Raw genomic sequence first — 24873 nt, 5'->3', positions numbered from 1 at the left:
GCTTACTTGCCTTTTCCAGTTTCTCAGTCAGTACTGGTGAGTTGAGTCTTCATCACATCACAGACTTCTCCCTCTGCTCTCCCCATTCCTGTTGCACTTGTGAAGATCCTTGTGATTACAGTGACTCCATTCAGAAAGTCCACAATAATCTCCCTTTGCAAAAGCTCCTTTGCCTTGTAAGGCAATGTATTTGCAGATTCCAGGGATTAGGATGTGGATATCTGAGTAGGGGGCATTATTCTGCCCATCACAGAAGCTAATTCTGATTTTAAAAGTACTGTGGGGGGTCGCCTGGGTGGCACAGCGGTTAAGCGTCTGCCTTCGGCTCAGGGCGTGATCCCGGTGTATGGGATTGAGCCCCACATCAGGCTCTTCCGCTATGAGCCTGCTTCTTCCTCTCCCACTCCCCCTGCTTGTGTTCCCTCTCTCTCTGGCTGTCTCTATCTCTATTGAATAAATAAATTAAAAAAAAAAAGTACTGTGGGACAAAAAAACCAACCAACCAACCCCTACAATTATGTGTCGGGGGATAGGCTCTACAGGCTACTATTTTTTTCGGCATGGTGTCTAAGAGTGTAGGCTCTGGAATCTGAGTGCCTGGGGTTACTAGCGGAAGCTCTGGTATTCACCAGAGTAGAATAAGACTAGTAATGCTGCCTGCCTTATAGGATTGTTGTGAAAATAAGATAATGCACATAAAATACTTAGCACCGACATAGGAAGTACTCCATAAATGTTAGCCATTCATTTTTGGAGACGCTACCTAATGTGCAATAAATTCCTTTGGCCATAGAGGTCCTTGGGTCTGTACTACTGATCCATCTGTTCCCAAGACTGCATTGGAATGCAGTACGCGTCTCTGGATCATCAAGTACATAACAGAAGTTCCAGTGCAAGACAGTGACGTAGGAAGAAATTGAACTCACCTCCTCCATGGAATATACCAAATTATATCTACTTAAAGAATAATTCCTCCTAAAGAAGAACTGAGGGCCGACTGAACATCAAGTACATAAGAGATAATGAGTTCCAAGTATTCTCATTTCCTTAAGTAGGTGCCTCTGTCTGGGAGGGCCATAGGGTACGGCCTCAAGTGATTCCACTATAGGCTGGATAATATCATGAGTGTCTTCCTTGTTCAGGCTCCGATTGCACGTCACTGCCAAGCACCAAGGAGGGCTGTGAGCCTGTGAGAATCCATCTGGGAACCTGCAGGGCCTCTGTGCAGGCGTAACAGAGGCATTCAGGCACCGAGCGAAAGTGCCTGCCACCTGTGTGCACATAGGGACAGATGCTCGATACCATGTGCATGCCTTCAAGGAAATTAGCATAATTGAGCCCAGACAGACTCAGTGCCTCACTCTGAGATAATGGAAGTGTCTATGCCATTTGCTAATTATGTTTAAAAACATATTTTTCACATATCTGTCATCTGTAGACAATACCATTACATTATAAAGCATTGTTCAGCCCTCCTCCTCTGATTGTATTTATATATCTGTATATTAAGCCTGTTTTTGATTCTTTTTTTTTAATAATGATTTTTTATTATATTATGTTAGTCACCATACAGTACATCCCCGGTTTTCGATGTAAGGCTCGATGATTCATTAGTTGTGTATAACACCCAGTGCACCATGCAATATGTGCCCTCCTTACTACCCATCACCGGTCTATCCCATTCCCCCACCCCCCTCCCCTCTGTAGCCCTCAGTTTGTTTCTCATAGTCCATAGTCTCTCATGTTTCATTCCCCCTTCTGATTACCCCCCCTTTCTTTATCCCTTTCTTCCCCTACTGATCATTCTAGTTCTTATGTTCCATAGATGAGAGAAATCATATGATAGTTGTCTTTCTCTGCTTGACTTATTTCACTAAGCATTATCTCCTCCAGTGCCGTCCATGTTGTAGCAAATGTTGAGAACTCGTTCTTTCTGATTGCTGAGTAATATTCCATTGTATATATGGACCACAACTTCTTAATCCAGTCATCTGCTGTTTTTGATTTTCATCAAAAGTAACCAATGTACCAGTTTTTAAATATCTTCATTCACAAATTGGTGTTTTCTTTTCTGCTTTGACCACTGGCTGACTTCATTCTAATTGTCCAACGTTCCAGCAGCTGGAGGCCCCTGTATCTTGTCACATGGCTATTTTGTCTTTGGCTTTATTCTGTCCTCCTTGCTTTTTGTTTGCTTTCCTATTTGCCCAGAGGGCCTCACCTTTTCATTTTATCATCATTGTAATATATGTTTTTATACCCCAAATCCTTTGTGGAACAAAAGAGGGACTATATTTTGAAATGTTATTAAAAAAGGACATGCTATTTAGTGATGATCATTGAACAATTTCCATCAAAAGTAACTGATATGCCAGTTTTCCAATCTTTATTCACAAATCAGTATAGTGTGGTGAGTCTGAATGTATGATAAAACAGATTATGAAAAGTATCATATTTACAATGAAACTATTATTTTATATTACTGAATCATCTGATATGCTACCTCCTGCAATAACATCATGGACCCAACTCTACCCTTTGACTAGACTGATTTTATGATCTTCCTAGAAAGTTTTGAGTTGAGGATAGTTTCTCGCTGCTACTTTCCAGGGTCCAAGGCTTCAGACAAAATCCTTGGAAACAAGCAATTAGAACCTGGTCTCTCCAGGATGGAGGAGAAAGCAGTGAGAAAAAGGACATGTTGTCACTTTTGAAAGGCCCACAATTGCTATGCTTTGCAGGATATGGCGGAGAGAGGTACACAGTGGAGAAGGAAAGAATCAGTCCCAACAATTATAGTGAATGTTTCTGAACTATCAATATCCAGAATTAATTTCTAAAAACACAAGTTCAAAACAGAAGCTATCTGGCTAGCTGTTGACTGAAATGCATAGGCAAGAGTCAAAGAGATGCTGTGCTTACAAAACCGCATACATCTCATTTATCTCTAATTTTAAAATAATTCATTCCCTTATTGGGTATGCAAGTAAGCAACGGAGAAAGTGGTGCATCTGCAATACCTGAAATTAAAAAGAAAAGAAAAGAAAGTCAGTCAGTTTAACAATGGCCGAGATTCGAGGGTGGATCCTGGACCCCCATGAGGTGCAGAAGCAGAACATGCAAAATAGGGTATGAGGGGATAGCAGACTGAGCCATGAGAAAGCTCAGAGGTAATTAGCCAGCAAAAAGAGAGGATCGAATGTAGTGTGTCGTTAATTCTTCCCGCCTGTAAGATAAGCTGACTACTTACCAGCTGGTGCTAAGGCTTTCAGTGCTTCCAGGAGATGCGGACTGGAGAACTTTATTAGGCACCGGAGGGGCTCTTTTCTCTCCGCCAAGATGTCTCCATTGAAGTCACTTTTGAATTTCGTTTCAAGCTGTCAACAAACACATTTACAAATAACTACTAAATAAGTCAGCGGGGATGGTAAACTATAATGAAACCAGGTTATGCATTTCGTTACTTCTTGTCATCAAGAAATACAGGGATTAAGGGGGGTGTGAGCCATTTAATTTGCTAACTGCAAACATAGAGGGCAACCAGCGTGTCAAATGGTAACACACAAAACGCCTTGCTGCCTGACACACAGGGACCTGGGAGGTGAGTTCAACCCTCAGGTGACCTTTATCTGAGCATTTACTTTGCATTCTCTTTTTTTTTTTTTTTTTTAAGATTTTATTCATTTATTTGCGAGAGAGAAAGTGCAAGCATGAAAGGGGCGAGGGGCAGAGGGAGAGGGAGAAGCAGACTCCTCGCTGAGCAGGGAGCCTGACATGCCAGGCACATGTGGGGCTTGGTCTCAGGACCCTGGGATCACGACCTCAGCCAAAGGCAGACGCCTAACCGACTGAGCCACCCAGGCGCTCCCTAGTTTGCATTCTTTTTTTTTTAAATTAAATTCAATTAGCCAACATATACTACACACTTAGTTTCAGATGTACTGTTCAACAATTTATCACTTGTGCACAACACTCAAGTGCTCATCACATCCCATTTGCATTCTTAATGGCAAATTAGCACTATCCGTTGTAATCTGTCATTTTGATGTAAAAATGTCATGTCTTTTGAGTCACTACCGTGATTTCTTTTTACCTTATTATGGAAGATTTCAAAAGTACACAAAAGTAAGGAGCACAGTATAATGAGTGTCCGTGTGCACATCCCCCAGCTGAAACCATTATCAATTCACGGCTAGTCTTGTTTTATCTATGATCCCCCCCTCTCTGTTCCTTACTGACCACTGTCACTGGATTATTCTGGAGTAAATCCAAGACATGATGCTATTCCAATTGTGAATATTTCAGTATGTATCTAAAACAGATCTAAGGACTATTTTTATTTTTATTTTTTTTAAGATTTTATTTATTTATTTGACAGAGAGAGAGACAGCCAGCGAGAGAGGGAACACAAGCAGGGGGAGCGCGAGAGGAAGAAGCAGGCTCATAGCGGAGGAGCCCGATGTGGGGCTCGATCCCAGAACGCCGGGATCACGCCCTGAGCCAAAGGCAGACGTTCAACCGCTGTGCCACCCAGGCGCCCCTAAGGACTCTTTTTAAAAACTTTACCCCCATAACCTTACCATACCTAAAAAAATCAGTAACAATCTACCAATCCTTTAATATCACCAAATATCCAAGTCTGCTGCTTCAATAGGTACTTGAGTCTTAGATTCTAATTTCAATTTTTTTTTTTTACTTAAAGTGACTCTTAAAATTTAGAGGTAGTGTGCTGAATATTTAGAGGGTGAATAATGTCTGTGGCTACCTCAAACAGTTCAGAATAAATCAACAAATGTAAATGTGGCAAAATATTAACAATTGGTAAATTGAAGCAAAGGGGAAATGGGCGTTCATTGTAATATCCTTGCAAGTGTTCTGAGGGTTTGACATTTTTCAAAATAGAAAAGGTAGGGAATATTAATAGAAGGTATGAATCAATGTGTACCTCGATTACAGAATAGAGATATTCTAAACTGTATATACAGGCAGATTTGTGGATTCTTACTTATTCCCAATCAGTGGTTCTCTTTAGTGGGCAGAATCAGCCAGAGGGCTTGTAAGAACAGAGGGTTGGGTCTCCCCTCCAGGGTCCCTGATCCAATAGGACCACAGCGGGGCCAAGAATCTGCATTTCTTACCCATTATCAAGTGATGCTGATATGGTGGGTCCAGAGACCACATTCGGGAACCAGTGTCTTAGAGTATGGGCTGTTCAGAGGAACTGGGTTAAAGCTGTCATGTAGGGAGCCCAAAGTGAAAGATATCAGTCAGCTTTTCCCACTAAAAAAAACAAATCAAAGAAAACAGGTGCTGGGCCTGAGTGATCAGATCAATGGTGGATTTAAAGCATTGCCCATGGCTGTGGGGGGTGCTAAGCAGAAAGGATTTAACTAGGTGGGGGAGGGTGTTAGGAATATGAGCGCAAGTATTAGATTAGGGCAATCATGATATAAACCTTGAATTCTTCTAATGGGGACACTGGGCTTTGCCCCCAAGCTGGCCTTCCTGGTGGGTAGTGGCACACTTCTGAAATGAGCTAGGTTTGCAGTATTGACTAGGCTACTGGTTCTTCTCCTGTGATGCCAGCTGGGCTATGTCATGACTTATTTATTCAGTCACTCTTTTATTCAACGAGTATTTATGAGCACTAACTATGTGTACGTGTTGCTCTATGTACGGATGGGCTAGAAAGGTACAGCCTACAATTTTCTCCCCTCAAAAATACAGACGGTGTCTAGTTCCGCATAACTAAATTAGTATGTAAGATGAAATAAAAAGGCAAAGTCCTAATTTCTAAAAGTCTCCTTTGCTAACAGAGGCACTTAATAAATACGATGAAGAAGTCTATTCTAACTCGTAAATTCATCATACAAATTCAAAGTGATACTGACTACGCTTATCATGGTGAGCGCTGAGTAACATACAGACTTGCTGGACGCCTGAAACTGCTGTAACATCGTGTGTCAGCTCTACTCAATAATTAGAAGAGGAATTAAAAGAAGAAGAAAAGTGATAAAGGAAAAGAAAGTTTCTTATCATCGTTTTCCACTTAAAGTTTTTGTTCTTTTAAAAACACATGGATAACTCATAGTTCATGTTTAAAGCAACGTCCCACCTTATACTGTGCGAATTCTAGTCTTGGTTGGGGATAGTCTCCAAAAGTTTCTTGAGTCACTCTCTGGACTCTCTCTTTTTCTACTCTGTTTTCATGAATGATCCGTGAATCCACTATATACGGAAGATTTCAAAAGACAACAGATATTAGAAATATATTTCATCCATTAAGTATCCTCCTTTCATTCCTAACCTTTCAAGTTGCTCGCGTCATTTAAAAATAACGTTTACTGTTTCTTCTCTTGACTGCAGTAATTCCTTGTTATAGGAAAGTTGCAAAATGCAGGCTGGTAAATAAAATACCCCCCCCCCCCATAATTCTACCAACGAAGGGAAAGCACTGTTAACATTTTAGTATATTTCTGTCTAGTCTTTTTCTTCATGAATAGAAAGATGTGTATTTTCTAAACGGCGATTGTAAAATACACACAAATTTGTATTCTGCTTTCTTCACCTAATATGAAATCAATGGCAGTTCTTATGCCAGCGCACAAAGTCACAAAAATGTTTATTCCTAATTGCTGTACCATTTCATTTGATTGCCAAATCACTGCTGAGAGATAGGAAAATGTTCATTTCTAGAAATCTAGATTGTACCCCACCACTCTTCTCAACTTTCTGGTCCACTGTTGTAGTTTCTTACTCTCTTCTCCTGGGTTTTCCATGGACAGACTCCTGCCATCTGGGAGGAGCAACAGTCACAACTCTGATTAAAGAAGCAGTGTATCCAGCACGTTCGGAGCCAGGGCTCCAGACCTACACGGATTTGGATGCCACCCCTGGCTTTGGTGATTCCTAGCTGTGTAAGTTTGCCTAGCGAGCTACTAACCCTTCTGAAACCCAGCTACCTGATGAACAGGGATTGTTCAGGGGACTACTATGAACGTGAAGAGAGTGATACCTATAAGCAACTGAGTGTGATGCTCAGCACACCAGAAATGCTTGACTATTAATTTTTGTTTTTAAGCGTTATTACTTGATGTTCTAGTAAATTCTAAAAGGAACCTACGGTAGCTTAGTTTTCCTTTTCTTAAAAATTATTTATTTATTTATTTATTTATTTATTTATTTATTTATTTATTTATATTTTTTTTAATTTAAGATTTTATTTGAGAGAGGGACACCTGGGTGGCTCAGTCGGTTAAGAGTCTGCCTTTGGCTCAGGTCATGATCCCAGGGCCCTGGGATTGAGTCCTGGTTAGTTTCCTTGCTCAGTGGGGGCCTGCTGCTCCCTCTGCCTGCTGTTCCCCCTGCTTGTGCTCACACACTCTCTCTCCCCCTCTCTCTCAGCCTGACAAATAAATAAATAAATAAATAAATCTTTAAAAAAAGGATTTTAGTAGAGAGATAAAGTCTGTGAGAGAGAGAGAGCATGAGTGGGAGGAGGGGCAGAGGAAGAGGTAGCAGGAAGCCCTTGTGGGGCTTGATCCCAGGACCCCGGGATCATGACCTGAGCCGAAGGCAGCTGCTTAACTGACTGAGCCATCCAGGCATCCCTTAGTTTCTCTTTTCAACAGAAAGTTAATTTTCAATTTTTCTGAAAGCAGTAGATAGTTCTGAATCCAGCTCCTGGTGATTGAATGTTTAACCGAGTGACAGAAATCTAAAAAGGGACGAAGTGCTTCCAAATTTCGATTTTATCTTAAAACACACATACTGTGTATATCCAGCTCCAGAGTTCTTTCCTGCAGAGGTGTAGTGGAGTTGTGAGTTTCGAAGGTCTAAAAAAAAGAAGGAAAGGAAGAAAAAAAGTGAATCTTTTCCTAATTTTAACATCTTGAAATATAAGTAATAAATGGTTTTAATACGTAACAGTGTGTTGAATCTTATCTTTATTTTTTTCAACAAAAAGAGATTTGAGGCCACATGCAGACTGAGGTAAGCATTTCTCTCAGAGCAGGAGACTGGCAGGGACTGCTGGGCCAGCAACATGTCTGTTTTGAATGAGCTCTGTACTTTGTTAGCATTGAAATGGATCTGGATGAAGCATGGGTGGTGAGTGCAAAAGCTAGAGGAATCCCAGGCAGGATTTGCAATGTGATGCTTCGCTTTATAGTTATGTCTTCATCACTGTGAAATACTCGCGGACGCTTGTTTTGGAAAAATCACTTTCCTACTGAAGTCAATCTCTCAATCCTTTTTCCCTTTGCAGCCAATGTTTTATAATTAAGTGTTTGACAGTGTGAATTATGCTAGGAATGCAAATCATAGCAGAACGGGTGGAAGGGTGGTGGGTAAGAGGGGAGCGGGTTGCTGTGGGAGAAAACCACTAACTCAATGTTAGATTTTTTTCCTTAAAGAGTGGCTTGCAGAGAGCCATCACTTCTTTCTACTTAGAACAGATGAAAATACATAAGTGTAACATGTCTAAGGGCTCAAAGTTATACACAGATCATTAACAATCCACCTACAGGAGTCTAAACATAAGAGCACACTGTTGCCATGCAGAGGAAAAAATAACCCTGAGTCTGTGAGTAAGGCCAGATCTCTTCTTATCATTAAAGGAAACAATGCATTCAAATAATTCTAACAAACAAATAAATTGTGGGACTTAATAATAAACCAATGTTTTCTCCTTTCCTTCTAACTCCGGCATCACCTGCCTGACTGATGGGACAAAAATGAATTCTACTTCTCTCTTGAATAATAGATTAATATAATTAGCTCTGAAAGACAGTGTCAAGTAACGGTAAGGATAAAATACATTCTAATTGGAATAGCTGATTTGGAAACTGCGATCTGTAACATAAACTCTAATGAGTAGTGAACAGTATGAAACACAATGCCATTGTAACAAGAGGAAAGTGAGGCACTGTGCTTTCCCTTCATGTGAACCAACTGAAAGCCTTCTCCACTTCAGTAATATCTGAAATGATCTCCTTCTGTTTGAGGTGGACTTTCCCACCTGCTCAGATGCTTCTGAGTCACGTGTGAACGAGAACATGGAGATGTAACTTGAAAGAGAGTCACTGAGGGGCTCACCCGATTATACTGTTTAAAAACAATAGCCTTCAGAGAGTCCAGATACCGGCTTCTGAGGTCCATTTTCACAATCTTATGGTGCTTGCTAGCAACTGTCAGTGCCTGGAAGTGAAAATTCGCAAGACTATTAGGATTACCATGTTTATCGCCCGGTATTTATTAGGATTACCATGTTTATCGCCCGGTATTTATAATATATATAATATTTGGTTGAATTTTTGCATTAAGCATACATTACTTCTAGATGAAAAGACAGTAACAGAGAGCTCCAAACCAATGCTTGTGCCATGCTCCCACTTGTAGAACACCTTCTGCTCCTTATTTTAGGAAATCAAGAATTACATGGGGCATTTTATATAAAATGCTTATTGAGCAGTTTAACCCCACGCAGACCCCTGAGATAAGAGCAGTAAAAATACTGTGGCTCATAGTAATTGTTCCATACCTGACCCAGAAGGGGTATATTGCTCTTTAGCTGGCAGGAGGAAGTGAAGGCGTAGGGAGTCTGGGAGTAGTACACCACGTAAATAGGTTTGTACTGGTTTGGCTTTCTGTACTGTGTTCCCCAGGCAATTCGAATCCATACTGCATTCTCCTCAGCATCTCTGAAGCTGACCGTCACCTTCAACAACAACAACAACAACAACAACAACAACAAAAAGAGTTAAGTTTCCTAATCAAAATCTGTGGCACCAGGGGGCTTGGCTGGCTCAGTCGGTAGGGCATGTGACTCTCGATCTCAGGGTTGGGAGTTTGAGCCCCACGTAGGGTGTAGAGATTACTTAAAGAGAAAAAAAGTCACATTAAAAAAAAGTCTGTGGCACCAGCAAGTGCTCTTAGGGGTGAAGGATGTCACTGTAACCTTGCACACAAGCTGAGATCCAGCAGTCTTCTCTGCTCTTCATGACAGTGTTTGGGGGATCTTTGGGGAAAGATTTTATGGTGCTTTGGAAAGATACATTTATACCTTGCAAAGTCTTTGGGAAGGAAAACAAATTTTAAATCGTACAATTAGGGTATCACAATTTTTCAACAATTTCTTGGGCTTGTCTCTAAAAAACTGCTCCCTGACATGTAAGAATTTATGAAATAAGGCAGCCTTACAAATGCCATACTTGTTTAATAAGGAGGACTTCTCAGCATCAAACACAGACCTAGTGTGCACTATAAAGTTTGATAGTACGATTTCTATGTAGTAATGGGCTCAAATATATGAATCCTAATGCTTGTATGCATTTAGCTCAGATGCTAACAATTACTCTAAAGTAACGTGGCAAGAAATAGAAAATTCTATTTCATTTCCATTTCGTGGATAAAACACAGATCTTTCTCAACTTCTAATTGTGATTGCCAGTGGAATTTAATAGCCTGTTCCTAGATTCTTAGCTCCCCCTTGATTCCGCTTCCCTTAGGAAGTCAGACCCCAGACAGGCGGCATCCGAGAGAGGTGCACTTGGCTTCCCCACATCTTACTTCCTCCCTCTTGTATCCTACTCTGGAAAAAGCTGGCTGCAATGTGGCTGCTGGCATTAGCAAAGCAGCCAGTTATTCCGACTCTGCCCACTCTTTATCTGGCTGCTTTCTCATATCCCCTTAGTGCATGAGACAAGGAACCCTCCCCGGTCTGGGGTGCAGACTGTGCGGAGCGTGTGGAGTGCGCGGAGCTGTCTGACCTTCCCAAGTGAGCAGCACAGCGCTTGTCCCCAACAGGCGCCCAGTGGACCTCTGTCAGCTTGAATGGAAGAGGGCAGGTCTGATTCTGAAGAGCCTCTTTGTGTCACATTACAAAAGCAAAGCCTGTGAAATCGAGACTGAATGCAGTATATGGAGGGTACATTTTTACCAGAGGGAGAAAATTGGTTGCACTCAACGTATTCAGGTAATCTCTCCAGCCCAGAATGAGGATAACTGAAGTAAAGCCTTGTGGAGAAGCTTAAAGAGCTCTGTGTCCTTATCTTGGATGCAGACTCGGGCACACATGTCTAAGTGTACACTTTCTTATCACTTATCAAAATTTTCATAAGGGCCTATGATCCAAAAATGTTAAATAAAAAATCAATGGGCTAAGAGAAAAAGATATTCACAGAATCAGTATAATCCTGGCCCAGATGGCTTTCAGATGTTTTGTCTCACATTCTTCTAGTAAAGATGATATTCAGATACCCGAAGAGGTAGGGCCCAAATGCAGACCTTTACTGTTTTCCCAAGAAGCTACCTTAACAGATATCATCCTTCAGTAGCCAGGAGAAAACGTTTTTCATTGAGGATAGCTCAGATAAATATTGTTCAAGCTTAACTGGGACACTAGTCCAGCCAAGGGTCCTAAGTGGTTTGGCTAACCTGGGACTGTCCTGCTGGCCAGGGTAGTCAGGCCATAAACTGGTTATAACTGGCCATGATCCACAAGCTACTGAACATATCACAAACAAGTTTAGCGCGTGAATCAAATGAAGCTTACAACACATAGAATTGCTACATATTTAACTATATTCATATACTTAGTACAAATGACCATTATTATACTACATGATATGCAGGTATAAAAAGGAGAGTAAATGTGCTACCTTTTCACAATTGAAACATATTTTTTAGTTTGTCTTTTCTTTCTCTATAAGTTTTCCAAGAACACTGTATTTTGAATAGTTTTACCTGGTAAGATATACAGTTCATCTCTCTCTCTCTTTCTCTCTCTTGGATACAGAGACACACACACTCTCAAAGGCTCTGGATCAGACCCTCTGTGGCACAGGCTCCACCCATCGCTCCCCAGTTAGGCTCTCAGTTCCCTGTCATAACAGCTTCTCTACCCAATTGGTTCAAGGGCAGGAAGTTCTTAACCTGAAGTCCCTGGTTAGAATTCAGGGTGTCTACGAACTAACTGAAATTGAGCATCTCCTTCAGTTGTGAAGGCAGGCAATGGTAGAATGTTAGGACCTGTTACTTTGCTGTCTGTAGAAATCCCAAATATTTTCTTAATGCATTACAATTTTTGCACCTGCCTCAAAAATATCATTTACCCCCATCACTACTTTGCAAGTAGTTGTTTTTAGACCTACTGTGAGATGATTTACCAAGTTACTAAAGAAGCACATGATGTAGCACAACTTATTATTTTAATATCTTAATAATGGTATTTTAACATGGTTGGTTTTCCTTATAGTTTTATGTATCTTATTATAGCATTTAAAAATAATTTTCTAAGAAGTGGTCTGTAAGTTTCACTAACAGCAAAAGGGATATTGGCACAGAAAGTTTAAGACGTCTGTCCTACAGCAGCAGGCAAGTTACTTTTCAGTCTGGGAGACTCTATGGGGCATGACATCACCATCATCAGCCTTTGGGAAAGTGGGGTTAGTCAGCTGCTAGTTATGAGGAGGAAAGTGAAGTTGAGCTGGGAGTCCTTGGTCGATTGAGGAACGGGGTTAGCATATGTGGACCAGCTCGGAGCAGGGGGGACGGAGAAGACACAGGGTGGAGGGCGTTTGCTGGCCTTTCAAGCAGAAAGATGTGACCGATAAAAAAGCTCCTTTGTTCTCCCAGCCTTTCCCACTAGTCTGCCTGAAATTCATTCAGGAGGCAAAAGCTTTTGGAACACAGCAGTGATAAAAGAAGAAATCTCACAACTGAAATATGTGGCCATTGAAGTATGGAGCATTTCACTCTTCTCCTGGAATGGCTGGGGCAGGAGGCGTGGGGTTCAGACATCAGAAGTTCCTGGCGTTGGAAAGAAGGGCAGGGAAGACTGTCATGGGGGAAGAGGGCACTGAAAGGGAAGGACACAGACAAGCTCTGAAGTGCAGCTGAGGGCAGCTCTCTCTAGGCTTCTAGTGTGGAGCGAACAGGGCAGGGATACTGTTGCAAGTGTTTCTCAAGAGGAGTTAGCTAGTCATGTTCAGCTTCATAAAAAGGCTGCTTCCAGAAGGGTCCAGACCACATATTCCCATTTATGGACAGCTGGCTTGGGATTCTGTTCCAGTGAGGCTCTTTGTTTAAAGAATAGCAGGTGCACATGCCATACCACAGTGCAGATGGGACTCTCCTTTTATGTCTGAAAATTTCATGGTAAGAATATTTTTCAAATAATATAATAAAAAATAACAACTTAGGAACAGAGTAGCAAAGAGTGCTTATTCACAAAAGAGAAAAAAAAAAAACAAAAAAAGAGACATACCTTCTCTTGGCTCACAATTACCCTTGAATTAGTTTATAGATTAAAGTGGACCCCCCACTCAAAATGATGAAGATTTTGTTTTGTTTTGTAAACCTGATAAAATGATTCTAAGGTTCATCTTGAAGAATAGTCAGGACATTTTTGGTCAAGAAGAGTAATTGGGGGTAGGGACAGGGTTGCCTTGCCTTAATGGTTATTAAAATATTTTACAAACTACAGCAATTAAAGGAATGAGGAGTTTGCAAAGAACGTGCCCAATCCATTCACCCCCAGCATTTGTTCGGCCCTTGCCCGTGTCAGAGGGGAGCAGGATGGTCGGTTTCCTCTCAGGGAGACTACGGGTCTGGAGGAAGACTGACAATTACAGCAGGAAGTGGGAGGAGTATGGTGATGGGGGAACCGCCATCTGGGGTGGGTCAGGGACACTCCCTGAGGGAGCACTAGTTAAGCAGAGGCCAGAGGGAGAGGGAGGAATGAGCTGTGCAAAGGCCAGCTGCTGGAGGTTGTTCCAAGGAGAGGGAACAGCCTATGGCAAGTTCAAGAACTTAAGGATTGGTTCAGTTCAGCTGGAGTGTGGAGTACAGGTGGTAATGCCCGAGGGGCAGGCAGTGGATCCAGGAGTGCATGAGGAGAAAGAGATCAGGAGTAGAACACAGACTCTAAAAGCATGAACGAATCAGAGGAATCCAATGATGATAAACGAGTAGAAAAAGGTAAATTAGTCAACAATGGTGTTGGGACAACTCATTCACTTCTGAAAGGAAGTGGTGAACAACTCTATCTCTATCTCCCTCGTCTCTCCCACTAAAGTCATTCCCAGAAACTCACCGGGGGAAGGCTGGGTGCAGAACCCTGGGGGACGCTCTAGCAAAGGGCAGAAGGAAAGGAAAGGAGTTAGTCATGGAGATGATGAAGAGCAGTTTAGGGTGGGCAGAAGACAACCAGGAGAAGACAGAGATTCAGGATCAAGAGGGTCGGACTGCCAATTCTCTGACAGCATGACCCTCCTGAGCACGAGAAATGGATGTTGTAGGTCTGGCGCATGGCAGAGGCTGAGCTGTGAGAGCCTTTCAGTGCAGGTGTAAAGAGCACGAGCTCAAAGCCACCTGCCTGGATTTCAACCCTGGCTCTGATGCTTGCCACTGTGGGACCCACCTTGCTTCATCAGGACAGGGCAGTGAGTTAGTGACCGGCAAGGGCTCAGCCCAGGGCCTGGCACACACAGGTGTTTGCAATTGGCATTTCTGGTGAAAGAGAACCAGCCATGGGATTGGTGATATCACTGGTGGCCCTGAACAGGGAGGCTCTCACACTGGACTGGGCATTAGTATCACCTGGAGGGCTTTGGCCCACCCCTACCATGTCTGATGGAGCCCAAGTATTTGCCTAATATGTTCCCAGGTGATGTTGATGCTGCTGGTTTGGGGATCACATGAGAACCACGGCCTTTCAAAATTCAGTTTCAATATGGAGGCGAGAGCTGTAGTCTGAATGCAAGGGGCTTAACCACAAAGCTGGCAAAGATGCATTACCCTTTCAAAGGGCCTTTTTGAAAAGGTTTTTGAGGGGGCCAATAAATACCACCCCTTTTTCCTGTCCTTCTGGACCAACTGAGAAATAAGGTGAAAGAATTGGTAGGCGGAGGCCAACACATATTACCAAGAAACTGGTGACTGGCTCCTATCTGCAGGCAAGTGGCCCTCCAGATAACAAAATCCAGAGTCAGGCAGAGTTGCCCACATGGTCACTGGCAGAATGACTCCAGGTAGCCTCCCTTGCAGAGCCGGCCCTGGAGGAACAGACCAGGATAGGTGCCCCTGTGGGCACAGCTGCTCTTATTCACGCGAAGTCAGTGCTCCTGCCAGGGAAAGGCGAAGGGGACAGTGAAGAGGGGCCAGCGTCATTGTACCAATGGACACGTCAGGAACAAGAAAAGAATATTTCCCCACAAAAGTGCTGCAGTAGAATAAACAGAGCTTGAGGATGAGCACGGGGAGTGGACGTCCTTCCACTGAGACCTGAGCATGTTTATAAGCAGTAGAGAAGAGACTACGAGTGTGACATAGAACAGAGAACAGCAAAGCAGGGGCCTTAAGAGGATGCAAGGGACGGATTCCAACCTCACACAGAAGGGGCACTGTGAGAGAGGAGATGAGAGAATACGCTTGGGTAGAAGTATGGCAGAAGTCACAGAGGTGAGCTGAGGAGACGGAAAGACCAGGTCAGGGAGTTTGTGTATGGGGAGAGAACATTACTATTCTGGAGAGGACGGCCAGAGTACGGTGACCGTGACAGGTTTTTGGGAATGTCTTCCTTTGCAAGGAGGACTAAGGCAGACCAGGGTGGGAAGAGAATGCAGTAAGGGAGGCTGTTAAAAAAAAAAAAAAAAAAAAAAAAGATTGCCTGAACCTACAATAAGATGTTTGGTGGTGGGACACCTGGGTGGCTCAGTCAGTTAAGTGTATGACTCTTGATGTCGGCTCAGGTCATGTCTCAGGGTTGTGGGATTGAGCCCTATGTCGGGCTCCGTGCTGGGCGTGGAGGCTGCTTAAGATTCCCTCTCCTCCTCCCCTTGCTCTCTCTCAAAAGAAAAAAAAAAGATACTCGGTGGTAAAAAAAGATACTCGGTGGTACTTGTGAAAGTGAAACGGCAGCTGAAGATTCTAGGCCTGCTCTATTGCTATGCTGACCAATCCTACAGCCACTCACCACCCATGGCTAGTGCCCGATTCTAGAACCATTCTAGTTCGTCGGTCACACTGGCCACATGTCAAGTGCACTGCAGCCACGTGTGGTTGTTAGCTAGTATACCAGACAGTGTGGATGTAGAACATCTCCGTCACCGTGGAGGGTTCTACTGCCCAGCGCTCCTCTTGAGAAAGAAGCATTTGGCCCTGAATTGACAGGTGAGGGGAGAGGAAAGTTTTCATAATTAAGTAGGATTTGTCTGTGATCTGGCCTAGAATAGTAAGGAATATTACTAATTAAAATTCTTACAAATAAAAAAAAAACCATGGTAGGAGCAAGTTTTAATTGCACAGATGCCTTGAAATTGAATTTCACGGAAATTCAGATAAATTTTGTTCTTACATTTTTTAATGCTCTCTGAAGAATTTTCACAAATGAACTTTTGAATTGTTCCATATCAAAAAGGTCAATGTCGTCACCTGTCAAAGTGAAAAGAAAAAAAAGACAAATCAAGGGAGCTACAATGTTCAAGAAATACATCTGCAAAGACTCTGAAGGTAAGCATTTTGCATAACCTCAAAGAGCTACAATGATCAAATCATACCAATCTACGCCAGACACAGCATCACCAAATATATTTCTTGTTATGCCCACAAAAGAGTAATTTTGAAATTACTCATTTTGAAAGAAGAGAAATTTAAGAGGAACATATCGCTATTCATTTTAAAATTTCCAAGATATCACATGTAAATGTTCAATTTAAAAGGGAAAACATTGGGGTGCCTGGCTGGCTCAGTTGGAAAAACATGTGACTTTTGATCTCGTGGTTGTGAGTTCAAGCCCCATGTTGGGTATAGAGATTACTAAAAATTTTTTTTTAAAATGGAAAACATTACCTGGTTCTTTACTCATCTGAAAAACATCCCAAACTTTCTGGTGCCGATGAAATTGAGTATCTGAGACAGGGAAGAAGAGCTTATTACTATTATATCCTAGAACTCCCAAGTAATGTGCTTATAAATACATATTTTAAATATGTATTTAACATAATATGACACCAGAGAAAATAATAGTAATTTACAAATTAGATCATACACATTTTTAGTCAAAATATAACTTTCATATGGATTAAATTTTCTCCAGACAACTAAATAAAATTGTGAAGAATTACTTGATATAGTAGAGATTTGGCATTTACTCATACTTTGACCATTTCTTCTCTTTCCACGTGAGTCTACTCCACAGAACGTGGCACTCACCCAGCCAGGGATGCCGTGCTCCCCATGACTGGTCTTGGCACTGGCTGTTCCCTTTGGCGGGAGCCCTCTTCTCCTAGCTGGTGGTGCACCTCATTCTGGTCTCTACTGAGAGGTCACCTATGCAGAGCGGCCTGACCCGAGCCCCTGCCCAAACGCACCCGCCCTCCACCACGCTTTGCTTTCCCTTGTAGTACTTACCACTACTGGAGCCACGCATACTCTTCCCACTCCCTCCACATAACCAAGCCACGAGCAAGACTGGTCCACTTTAATCGTTGTATTTCCTGGCCCTGCTCACTTCTCTGCATTCCCTCCCCCTTTCGTCTCACCAGGGCTACATTCCTCTCTTGCTTGGATGTTCCAACAGACTAGTGTAGGTCTCTCCCATCCTCCCGGGTCTGTCTCTGCATTGTAACCAGTAAGTTTTGAAAAAACAAGAACCTGATTCTTTCTTGCTCATAATCTTCAGAAGGCTTTGCATTATTCTTAGAATAAAGACTGAAATCCTTCGAGTGGCCTTTAAGTCTCTGTATCATCTGCCTACCTATGCCTCCTTTGGTTTGACCCCTCCGCATCACTGAGCTCCCATTTCCCGCCTTCTCTCCACTCCTCTAGTTAACCCGCCTGCTCCAAGACTTCCAGTGCTGTGTCCTTTGCCCTCCTGCTCCTTAACCTCCCTTCTCCCCTATGCCTAGTTAATGCCACTCATCCTTTGGCTCTCAGCTCATGTCCTCAAGGAAGTCTTCCCTAAACCCTCAGTGTGGCAGATCCCACTCTGCTCTCACAGACCCCCCTCTATGTTCTCCTTCACGGCACCTACTACAGTCTGCAGGAAGGCATTTGTGTGATTAAGTAACCTGTCTCCTCCATAAGACTGTGACTTAAGAGAGAGTGAATCAACCTATTTGAGCCACCAGCACCTAGCATACAGCCTGCCACATAGTAGCGCTCAGTGAACATTTGAACAAACTTGTGAGAAATGGGAGCTATATGGATCCACCTTTTCTGGTCTAGATAGAATCCAATCACTGAAAATTAGACCAACTTAACCAGAGGCAAATGCATAAATGAATTCCACTATTTCATAGTTGGAGCAGAATATAAAGCTGATTTTTGTTACATACCAGACAGATCATAGAAAGCAGTCAATAGAAATTGATAACAATTAGTTAGTAAATACCAGGCTTTGTTCAAAGAACTGACAAGGACTCTTATTTCATCCTCATCATAACCTTATGTGATATCATCATTACGATACGGGTTTGTCAAGTGATGATACTGAGGCACAGAGATGTCAACGGCCTCCCCCCAGGACTCGCAGGGAGACAATGAGAAAGCCATGAACTGAACCCAAGAAATCTGGCCTTGGGGCCTGTGTTCTTAGACCCTCTACTATGTTGCCTCCTGACGAGGAGAGTAAACATCTTAAAAAAAATACAGAGAAGAAAACTAGGACACAAAGGGAAAAACCCAGAGAAAGGGAAGGGGAGATAACAAACTACACTGTAATAAGAACAAATTCTTGTAAATGTATTTTCAAATTCTGTTAATAACAAAACGAAGCCTAACAAATATCTACTATGTGCTTCCTGTAGCCAGTGACCTCGCTAAGAGCTTTCCAAGCATTACTTTATTTAACCCTCTGGGCCACCCTGTGAAGGAGGTACTGCTGTTTTCTCCATTTTACTTAGGAGGAGTCTAAGCCTCGCAAGGTGATGGGACTCGACCAAGGACACGAGAGTGGTAAGTGACAGAGGAGGGACTGAAACTAGGTCTGCCTGACTGAAGAATCTGAGCCCTTACATACAAAACAGCCTCTCTGATGAAACGGGACTGGGGTCTTCAGGGATGCCTGGGGGCTCAGCTGGTGAAGCGTCTGCCTTTGGTTCAGGTCAGGATCCCAGAGTGCCGGGACTGAGTCCTGCATCGGGCTCCCTGCTCAGCAGGGAGTCTGCTTCTTCCTCTCCCTCTGCTTCTCCCTCTGCTCACGCTCTCTTGCTTGCTCACTCTCTCAAATAAATAAATAAAATCTTAAAAAAAAAAAGGGAAGCAGGACTGGGAAGTGTAAACGCAAAGCACCAACACTCACAAATGATGTCTAAAAGGGCTGCGTCATGGACACTTGCACGCTTCTCCTGAAAGAGAAGATAACATATTTAGTGAACGTGGTAATAGTTTGGTTCTGCTCCATTTACAGCACATTTTAGGGTTGCTTAAAGCAACTGAGTCCGGCCTGTTCTCTCCTGCCAAGTGTCTCGGTTCAGGCACTCCCCACTCTCTTCCCACAGTCTACAGCTCGTTCATCTCCTTCAGACTCCTGTTTTGTTCTTAAATCAGCTGTATCCTTCTAAACTTCCTCTACATCAAGGTGTCCCAACTGGGCAAGACTGACATTTAGTCGGATAATTCTGTGGGTGGAGGGCTGTCCTAAGATGTTAAGGAACATTCTGGCCTCTACCCACTAGAAGCCAGTAGCATTCCCACAGTTCTGACAAGCAAAAACGTCTCCAGACATTGTGTCCTCTGGGAGGCAAAACTGTCGTAGTTGAGAACCACTGCCCTACACACATACATTTTCATGTATGTCTATTATACAGTGTTTCTCAGTGTTGTACATAAAGATCTAGTTTACTCTTTTTAACGGCTGAAGAATATTTTGGTATGTGGATGTGTCATTATCTCTTCTCCTATGTACAGCTGTTTCCAATTTTTTGTTTTTTAAACAAGGCTACTTAACATCCTTATTTATATATAAATATTTACATGTTTATACCTAAGTATATAAATGCTTATCAATTATAAAACTTATATATACCTCCTTGTTTATTAATTTCTTTCATATAGATTTCCCACAGTGGATTTGCTGGGTCATGAAACGGTATTTGTTTAAAAGTGAATGAAGGAAGAATGTACATAAATATGAAAGTTCTGTACTACACTTGCAACTTTTCTGATAATCTGAAATCATTTTAAATTAAAAAGCAAGTAAGTTAATAAATACACGTGAAAGAGGGGGTCTCTTTCCATACAACTTAACCAACCCATCTGAATAGTATTTTTTCATCTTTGACAATCTAATAGGTAAAAAAAAGAATACTGCTCCTTATTTTAACTTGTGCAGATTGTACTTCCTCCCATGGTGTTCACTTTCTTACTGATTTGTAAGCCTTCTACTGGAAGTTAAAGAAGCCAATCAAGAATTAGGTTCTTCAAATCTCTTTTGGATTCAAAAAAGGGAAGAAAGAAAAAAACCAAGGCGGTAGTATGATGCTTAAGGTTCATCATTTTGAACACTGTTACCTCACAGAGCAGAACCAAGTCCTGCACAAGAGATTCCTTCCTCTGCCGGAAGTTCACAGTCTGTAGTTGCTTTTCAGACAAAAAATTCCAGGCTTTGAGGATTGTCATCATTTCAGTCATTGGGATTTTCAAGATGGTCCTCTTGATAAACTCGACAAGAGTTTCATCCATCTCTTCGGCACTTTAATAAAAACAAAAACAGCACAACAAAGTAGTAACACAAAAGTTTAACTTAATTGAATTCTTCAGCATATTTTTAGCCAGGATTTTGATTTGTAGGTTAAACACCCAAATGTTTACCTTTTTTCAGGCACTCTGCAAAGAGTGTTTCAACAGGAGGATTTAGTTATTTTCTCCTTAAGCTGTATATTTATTTTTATTTTTTATTTTTTAAATTTTTTAAAAAAAGATTTTATTTATTTGACAGAGAGAGCGCGTGCACAGGCGGAGTGGCAGGCAGGGAGAGAAGAAGGCTCCCCACTGAGCAGGGAGCCCAACGTAGGGCTCGATCCCAGGACCGTGATCATGACCTGAGCCGAAGGCAGACGCTTAACGGCTGAGCCACCCAGGCGCCCCTAAGCTGTATACTTAAATATGCTTTGGAGGTTTTAAGAATTAGTGCTCTTTTTCCTTGACTGGCTAGAGTATTTTGATCTTTTGATGGTAATGATAAGAAAATCATTCATTCATGCACCAATTCATGTAAAAAATCTGAGCACCTGTGTGTGCCAGGGATTTTTGTGGACATTGGGGAGTTACATCTTTAACCATAAAGACAAAAGTCCCTACTGGTGTGGAGCATCCATTCTAGTGGGGAGAGAAAGGCAACAGGAAAAACATAAAATGTGTTAAAAGTGGAAAATGCTGCGAAGAGAATGAAACAGAGCTAGGAAACTAAGAGTAGTTAAAATGGAGCAGGTTGGGAATGAGGTGGGGGTGGAGTGAGCAGGCCTCATAGAGAAGGGGACATGTGAACCAATACTTGGAGGACAGAGTGAGCCACATGGCTAGCTGGTGGGGGGACAGCAAGTGCAAAAGCCCTGGGGCTTTCAAGGAACAGGGTGAAGGATGCCTCCAGTGAAGCCGGAGTGGAGAGAGAGTTAGAAGGCACAGAGGAGGGAATAAGGTCAGAGAACATGGAGGCCCAGGGGTCACTGCAAGGATCATAGCTTCTACTCTGACAGAAACTGGCCACTGGAAGGTTTTGAGAAGAGGTGGGATCAGTCTGGTTACTGTCCTGGGGGCAGTGGTGGAAGCAGGAGGCCAGCCAGGAGGCTGCAGCAAGGCAGGTAAGAGATGACGGTGGATCGAGGTACAGGTGGTGGGAAGAGGTCATATTCTGGATATGTTCTTAAGGGAGAGCCCACAGGATATCCTGATGGACTAGAGGTGGGGTACGAGAGAAAGAGGACTCAGAGGTGATACCAATGTTTGTACCAGGCAGCTGGAAGAATGGAGTTGTTATTACCTGAGTTGGGGGAGACTACAGGTATAGGCAGAAGAAAGCTCAAGAAAAAATATTTTTTATGATATTCCATTTCGAATATGTACATTTTAAGGTTAATTGTTGGACTCCAAGTGGAGGCACTGAATAAACAGCGGGATGTCTTAGTCTAGAAGACACAGTAAGAGATGGAGGTGAAGAGGATTGTAGTCTCTTTCTTCTTTAAGTTATCACCAATTAAAAGAGTGCTGCTACCTCACTCTTCCTGCCCGGTGCCTGAAGGGGAGATTTTTCAACAGTCCAAAGGTCCTGAGCCCCAAATCTGGTATGGCTCCTTCAGCAAGTGACAAAGGCAATGATCTTCAGGAGCATAGCTTAGTGGCTGTCTCATAGCTGTGGCACTGGGAAGAGGGTTTCTGAACCCTTTTATGACTTTCCTCAGGGCAGAAGCTATGGGCTGAGGATGACAGTTGACCTCATTTGGGGACCCTGATGGGGCATCTTCCCCCAGCCCCCTTTAAAATAGGGCACACAAAAAGCAAGCAAGTGTGACTTCTAAGCGAAGATTAAGTAGGATAGCTGCAGAATTTAAATTTAAATTCTCTGTCTATCTTGCAAGAAAGAGCATACAGATGTTAGTGTCCATGTTTAAGAAAAGAGGCACAAGTCAATCTGTCAATCTCATCTGCTTCCACCACGCCTATGAGATTTGCAAGGACAAAGAGAGAAGTACCCCCTACAAGAATCCAGGCTGCGACTTATTTCTACTGTTTGAGTGTTTGTTGAACCCTGCATATAATCTATTACCATTGCCCACTTCCACAAAAGATACTGACAGTCAACAGGATCTTAGGAAGGTAGTGAAAACAGCAGTTAAAATAAAAATAAAGCAAACTATCAGCAGTTGTGTAGAAGGAGAAAAACAACTGAATTAAGAACATGAGAACAGAATTAAGAACATGAAAATTGAGCCTGATTTGTTTTCTTATCCAGATACAGGACCAACCTCTCTTAATGTCAAAACTAAAACCCTTACCATGGTCTACAAGGCCCTGTGTTTGCTTCTTGCCTTCCTCCCCATCTCCTACCGCTCTCTCCCTGGCTTTCTGAGCTCCAGCTACATTGGCCTTGAGTTCCTCCAGTACAAAAGGATCCTTCCAGAGAAGGGCTACTGTACCAGGAGTTACCCCCCACCTAGAAGGTTCTTCTTGCACATATTCACATGTGTGGTTCTCGTAACTGATAGCTTAGCTTAGATGCCTTCTAGTCCGAGACTTATTTTGACTACCCATTCTAAAGGTATCTCTGCACCTTCTATTGCCTATTGTCTTTACAGAACTATCTAAAATTATCTTGCTTATTTTTTTAAAAGAGTTTATTTATTTATTTGACACACAGAGAGAGACAGCCAGTCAGAGAGAGAACACAAGCAGGGGGAGTGGGAGAGGAAGAAGCAGGCTCCCAGCCGAGCAGGGAGCCTGATGTGGGGCTCGATCCCAGGACCCTGGGATCATGCCCTGAGCCAAAGGCAGACGCTTAACGACTGAGCCACCCAGGCACCCCTAAAATTATCTTGCTTATTGATTACTGTATTGCTTTACAATATTGAGCCACTAGGGTAGGAACTATGTTTGCTCTATTCATGACTATATCCCTAAATGATAAATACATGTGGAATGAATTAGATACTCTTTGTAACCAGCGTGCCTGGGGAGATAAGAAACCTGGGGAGAAAATCAGGGTCCACCAGTGATGTATCAAACCAACGCCTCCCATCGAAAACATTGGATTTGTGGGTAAGCTTGTAAAAATGCAGACTCCTGGGGCCCCATCGGTTTGAACTGGGAGGTGGGCATATATCGAGCAGGGTATTAGAGATTGCCTTTTTTTTTTTTTTTTTTTTTGAGAGCCTGCACTCTTAGAATGCCTCAGAAGATACTTAATTCTGGGTAAAGTTTGCAAAATGCCTTTCTACAGACTTCTTGTAGAAAGAGAGCACTCAATCTCACCAGTAAGATTGGTAAACCCCTGAGTAAACTTTTGATTCCCCGTGAGTATCTGATTTCTTCTTACTTCTAGCTCTTAGTAGTACAGTGCTTGGCATGTATCAGGTGTTCAAGACATTTGGTGAATGAACGCAGGACAAAAAAAGAACACTTTTAGCTAACTTTTCTGTAGATCTCCTCCTCTTACATTAAGGAGCTGCCACTTGAGCATAAGGAAAAACACGAGATGCACATGGACAGAAAAGAAAACGAAGCCAAGCCTGATTAAAAAAAAAAAAAATCAAAACACCCAACTCGCCACAGAGCCTCAACCCAAGCCTCGGGTAGCACAGTAGCCCGTCACGTGACAACTGGTGGCTACTCCGGAGCTGACGTACGTCCTGGTAAGGCCTCGCCCCACTACGGGCGGATGTGACGCTACGTCCAAGCATCACTGCCCTCTCTCATTCCAGACTCAACCGTAGCCCCCCACCTCTTAACCGAGGTCAAGCGCCATGCCCGTACCTTGGGACGTGTGGCAGTCGCGGAAAAGTCGCCCCACAGGCCTGGGATGTGGCTTTCTCAAGGCTCCCGCCACATTCAAGGGCCCGATCCCACGCCGCGCGAGGGTCTCTCACAGTCCGTCATCGCCAGCAGTCTCTTCTCAGCAGCTCTTCCCGCCCGCTGCGCCTTCAAAGCCACCAATTGCAGTTCCTGCCGCCCTCCAGCCCCGCCCCCCGGAGCTCTCTCTTTGGACTGTCACCTGGGCACAGGGGGCCGCATGGGAGAGCGGTAGAAGTGAAACTCGCCGAGTCCCCGCATCACTCTTGTTAGGGAGAATATTAGTTAAATGCAGTTAATCTCAGCCCCCTAAATCTGGCTTGTTGGCTCGGCTTGCTGTTTTAGGTTCCGCCGGGCCTCCGTGCACTC

General features: G+C 43.0%; 1 protein-coding gene across 1 annotated transcript; it reads right to left on the bottom strand.

The window, feature by feature from the left end:
• Window positions 1-2369: 2369 nt before the first annotated feature.
• Window positions 2370-24758, bottom strand: CENPN (centromere protein N). The gene is made up of 11 exons (XM_008689732.2): window positions 24469-24758; window positions 20515-20695; window positions 19304-19349; window positions 16852-16911; window positions 16358-16434; window positions 9542-9718; window positions 9097-9198; window positions 7772-7835; window positions 6116-6228; window positions 3251-3377; window positions 2370-3020 (listed from the first exon to the last, which is right to left on the bottom strand). Exons 2-11 carry the CDS (start codon window positions 20683-20685, stop codon window positions 2938-2940), a joined length of 1020 nt encoding a protein of 339 aa, XP_008687954.1. The 5' UTR covers window positions 20686-20695; window positions 24469-24758; the 3' UTR covers window positions 2370-2937.
• Window positions 24759-24873: the final 115 nt, after the last annotated feature.

This window comes from Ursus maritimus, unplaced genomic scaffold, assembly GCF_017311325.1.
Source record: "Ursus maritimus isolate PB19 unplaced genomic scaffold, ASM1731132v1 scaffold_19, whole genome shotgun sequence".
NCBI classification, from domain to species: Eukaryota; Metazoa; Chordata; class Mammalia; order Carnivora; family Ursidae; genus Ursus; species Ursus maritimus.
Note: the sequence above shows the minus strand (reverse complement) of the source record. Positions and strands in the feature narration are given on the sequence as shown.